The following is a 5,358-nucleotide window of genomic DNA, read 5'->3' as shown; positions in this document are numbered from 1 at the left end:
ATCTGTCACCATTCGGATCATCATCATCTGTGGGGGTCATGATTTTTTTTTACACCAAAAATTTGCTTAATTTATTTTAGTACATTGTACTATATGATGATGATGATGATGTAAGATGGAATATTATTTTTTATTAAATTTATTTTATTTTATTAAATTTAAATTCCATTCTTAATCTATTCTTTATTGGAATAATATAATCAATCGTCAATTATATTTTTTATTAAATTTAAATTCCATTCTTAATCTATTCTTTATTTAAATAATATAATCAATCAATCAATTATATTTTTTATTAAATTTAAATTCCATTCTTAATCTATCCTTTATTCAAATAATATAATCAATCAATCAATTATATTTTTTATTAAATTTAAATTCCATTCTTAATCTATTCTTTATTCAAATAATATAATCAATCGATCAATTAATCAATCAATCATCAATCAATGATGGTTATGCTTATAATAAAGATTGAGAAATGAATTGAAATTATGCAAGGAGAAAATTTTAACCTTAAGAAAACATTTATTTTTATATAATTTTATTACAATAAATATTAACAAACCTTTTTTATCATTTTGTTGTTGTGTAATCTCTTCGGTATGTTCATGTGAACTTCGTGATGAATTTTCTTCATTTGTTGATAAACTAATTCGACGATCACTTTCTAAAAATTATTTCCAAAACATTTAAGTAATTTAAAGTAATTTATGAAGTTATTTTATTATTTCTATCAATAATTTCAAAATAAATAAATTTGTTAATTGAACTTTCTTCTTTTCTTTAAATATTATCATTTCTCAATGTTATATATATATTTTGTTTTTTTTGTACTTAAATAATAAAAAAAAATTACAAAAATTATTTAAATGATATGATGCGTAAAAGATCATTTAAAATTAAATGCTAACATTAATTATCTTTTATACATTTTATAAATTTAATTTAAAATAGAAGGAAAAAAAAAGTTACGATGAATTGAAAGATTGACATCCGTAATACTTTGTATACTACTTGCTCTTTGTTGTTGTTGTTGTAAGGTAAACATATTAGAAAGAATAGACCAACGTCGATTTGACATTAATTTATCATAATTTAATGTACCACCACTAATTCCTTTATTACTTCGTGAACGTTGTATTGTCTTCAAATTAATAAATTTTATTTGAAATGAAATTAATATTTCATTGTGAAATCTTTTTTTAAAATAACAAAACAAAAAATATTTTATAAAATTTTACTTAAAATGAAATTTCACATCAAAAGTTTTGATATTTCAAAATTTCCTATGATAATTTAAATGTTTGTATAAATTCAATTTTTATATTAAATAGTAAATTTGTTACATTTAGATATATTTGCAAAAAAAATTTTATCAAATTAAAATTTAAAATATTCAACAGAAAAAAATTAATTTTATCAATTTTTAATTATGAAAAAAAAAAACGAAAGTTTTTTTAAGGTATTATTATCATTGATATGATCAGTGAAAGAAATTTTTAAAATATTTAAACCTGAAATGTTTCTCTTAAGAAGGCGGTAATTTCATTAAGCAAAAGACATGCTAAAAATAAAATAACTGGTGGACAACGTTCGCCACTTTCATCATTTACAATTCCTGAAATTTTCCATCTTTTTTTTTTTTTTTTTGAAATATTTCTTTAAAACAATCTCAATGATGAATATATGTTATTCATTTTTAATTATTTTAAATTAATAAAACCTGAAATAGATTTTTTTTCAAATTTAATCATATAAAATGCGAAAAAGGGGAACCTTCGTCGAAGAAATCTTCTAAATTATCATGTATGATAAGTTCATGTCGATTTAAATCAGCCTTTTTGGATGGAGTTTTATTAACCATTGCTCCATTTGCTTCCATAATTTTATAAATTCGTTCACCAAGCTAAAAATTTCCCAACCATTACAATTTAAAATAGCAAAAAGTTAAGCGGGAAGAAAAAAAAATTGGAAAAAAATTAATTAACTTTTAGCATGAGAAAAATTGATTTAAAAAATTAAAAAAATCATTTTTCGTTTAATCTAGAAAAAAAAATTAAAAAAAATTTAAAATCTAAAATTAAAATTTAATGTCATTTCAAAATAAAATTAATTAGAATTGCAATTTATTAACGTCAAAATTTCAAATAAAACGATTAACTAAAAAAAAAAAACAAACAAACAAATATTTTTATTTTATCTATTATACTGCAAAAATGATATGTTATTAAATTTTTCAAAAATTATCAATTTATCAAACCTGACATCCCCAATCATAGAAACAACGTGCAGCTGCACGTTGCATCATATGCAATCGACGTGTTGCACTTGGCGTTCCACGACTTCCAAAAGTATTTCCAATAACGAAAGCACTTAATTGACATGCATTATTTGAACGTATCCATTCAGGCCAATCACCTAAATTTAAATTTAATTTAACAAATCCTTTTTTTCTTTTGCAATTATTTAAAACATTTATAGAATAAGATAATTAATTCATTTAAAATATTAATATCATACCTTTATTACATCGATTAACAAAAAGAGCACATTCGAGAAGAAGTGATGCTCTTGCAAGCACAGGTGATTTCAAATCTAATAATGCTACCAGAAGTGGAGGATCCGGATAACTTCCTGGACGACATGTTTCAAGAAAAATGCAAAACGTCGTACACCTTCTTGGATACCACGTAAATTGACAAATTTACGTGATGGAAGATTTAAAGTTGCTAAAGAGGATCGTTTTGGATGTAATAATTCTGAAATTAAAAAAAAAATTAAGATAAAGTTAAAAATTATTTCCCTTAAAATTTTATTTCCAGAAAAATAGTTAATCAAAAATTTTTGGGAATGCTGATTTAAATGTTCAGGGCGAAAATTTTCTTTAGTTCATGTAATATACAAGCATTTTATTAATTGAAATTTAATATTCAAAATTTGAAATTTTTCATTTCAAATTATAATTTAAATAATTGAAATAAAAGTTTTGCAACCTTGTTTATCTTCCATAGATTCGGTAGACTTTTGATGTGTTATAACGATTTTTGATGATGGCGGTTTTTGTACTATTAAACCTTTTGAACGACGTTCATCATGCGTGGAAATTCCTCCATTCTAAGTATGCATATATATATTTAAAAACAATTAAAGTAAAAATAAAATTTTAAAAATTTTTAAAATTAAAACTTTAAAAATTGTTAAACAATAAGAAATGAAATAAAATCATACCACAATATATTTTGAATTTTAATAATTTTTAAAAATTTTAAATTACTCATTCAATATACGCTAATATTTGTGCGTTATTTTACACCCGAAAAACAATGACACTTTTTCTGTGATAATAAACTACATCAGTAATTTTTTGTTGCACTGATAATTAATTAAGAGGCGAGAATCTGATTCAGTAAATATGGGTAGTTTTAGAAATAGTTCCGAATACAACTATTTTTTATTCATCGGATGACGATAATTTTACCCATCAATATCAAGTGTGCCGCTTAATTAATTAATTAATTGGTTAAGTTGCTAAAATGTTCAATGTATATTTGAAATAGAAAAAATATGTCCAAATTATTTTCGACGACAGTGTGCCGTTTAATTAATTAATTAATTGGCTAAGTTGTTAAAATGTTCAATGTATATTTGCGATAGAAAAAATATGTCCAAATTATTTTCAAAATTATTTTTATTAAATTGAGTTTGATGAAAAATAAATTAAATTACAGTAAAATTGTTAAACTAAAAATTTAAAAAGTGCTAAATATTTCAATGAAAAGTATTTATTGTTTTCCATTATTCGAATAAAAATTTGAAATTGTTCACTTACCTGACTTTTATCATCATCATTGATTTCAATATCTGAACCATTATCATCATTATTATCAGGTCGTACTGATTTTAACAAGTTCAGAGCTAAATAAATAATAATAGTAATTAAATATAAACATTTTGAACTGTTAATGAAAGAAAAGATTTGCTAATATTTCGTTATCAACAAAAAGTTTGTCAATATATCTTTTCATATTTAAATTGTTTTAAAAACAAAATAAAATACATAATTCATAATGTTTCATCATTATCATAATCATATCAATTTTAATGATATAAATTTCTTAAAATTTAGTTAACCAAAAGAATTGTTATCAATTATCAAAATCAATTTGATCATTGATCTAATGCAATTTTTTTGTGATAATATAATTAAGCTAAAGCGTATTGTCTGTTGAAAAAAAAATTAAGAATATCAGTTTTAATATTGTTGAATATATTCAATTAAGAATTTTTTTAACTGATTTATTCAACTACTTTACGAAAGATTTTTTATGATCCTATTTTTGTTATCAGATTATCATGATTATTATCAATTTTTAACCAAATGATGCTTCAATTAAAACTGATAAAAAACTATGATATTCAAATGAATGTAAATTTTGCAGCAATTAATTTTTTTTTTCTGTTTTTTAAATTTTATCATTCACCAAAATGAAGTTTGCCACCAATTCGCTTTTTCCCAGCACTGAAAGGTTGCAAAGATGTAGCAGATAAACTTGTGATAATCACTTCATCATTTGTTTGTATGTTTCTTGGAGTAGAAGGTGATGAATCCAAATCACTTTCATCAGTATTTGAAATCTGTAACTATATGATAAGAGGGTAATCCATGATAAGATAAAGCTTGCGGCTATGCAGCAATGCAAAGTAGCCTATTCATCTCAAATGTTCAATATTTTCAAAACACTTCTATAAATTTAAATTTAATCAATTTTATTATTAAAATGTTTTTTTCTTTTTTTAGCAACGGAATTGAACTGTTTATTTTATCAGGTTATCAAGTTATTATCACTTGCTAATTTTAATCATGCAATATTTTAGAGAAACTTGCGAAAAAAAAAACGAAATATCATCGATTGATAGTTTCTAATTTAGTGATATATAATTAGAGATAGCTGAAATTGTATATTGATCACAGGGTACTACTTATTTTACACATACTAGTACACGTATGACGTACAATTCCAGCGCTAATATCGACTCATTACGCTGATAACACGTGTGATATTTCAAAATAATACATTGGTATATTTTAAATAAAAAACTGATATATTTTAGGTTTTCACAGCGAAAAAAGCATAAAAATAAAATAGAAAAATAATTTAAAAAAGAATAAATTAATTAAAGATAAATTTAAAAACAAATTAAAACTCATTCATGTTATATATCAAAATTAATTTAACTAATCATTTGAATTTAACTTTGTTTTTTTTTCCATCATATTGTCAAAAAATTAATTTTTAATTTAATGTTAAAATGAAAATTAATTAGTAATGTGCTCATTAAATGATTGTAATTGAC

General features: G+C 22.2%; 1 protein-coding gene across 1 annotated transcript in view; it reads right to left on the bottom strand.

The window, feature by feature from the left end:
- Window positions 1–568: 568 nt before the first annotated feature.
- LOAG_12293 (hypothetical protein) overlaps window positions 569–5,358 on the bottom strand; it is a gene marked incomplete at both ends in the record, with an annotated part of 5,191 nt that continues 401 nt past the window's right edge. The window contains 11 exons of the mRNA XM_020448515.1: window positions 569–670; window positions 976–1,147; window positions 1,518–1,621; window positions 1,780–1,909; window positions 2,264–2,421; window positions 2,524–2,637; window positions 2,670–2,762; window positions 2,997–3,117; window positions 3,833–3,918; window positions 4,503–4,638; window positions 4,999–5,101. Coding sequence (XP_020301348.1) covers window positions 570–670; window positions 976–1,147; window positions 1,518–1,621; window positions 1,780–1,909; window positions 2,264–2,421; window positions 2,524–2,637; window positions 2,670–2,762; window positions 2,997–3,117; window positions 3,833–3,918; window positions 4,503–4,638; window positions 4,999–5,101 — 1,318 coding nt within the window. The remainder of the gene's footprint in view (window positions 671–975; window positions 1,148–1,517; window positions 1,622–1,779; window positions 1,910–2,263; window positions 2,422–2,523; window positions 2,638–2,669; window positions 2,763–2,996; window positions 3,118–3,832; window positions 3,919–4,502; window positions 4,639–4,998; window positions 5,102–5,358) is intronic.

This window comes from Loa loa (genome assembly GCF_000183805.2).
Source record: "Loa loa unplaced genomic scaffold supercont3.645, whole genome shotgun sequence".
Classification (NCBI taxonomy): Eukaryota; Metazoa; Nematoda; class Chromadorea; order Rhabditida; family Onchocercidae; genus Loa; species Loa loa.
This window is presented reverse-complemented; position numbering and strand designations above follow the sequence as displayed.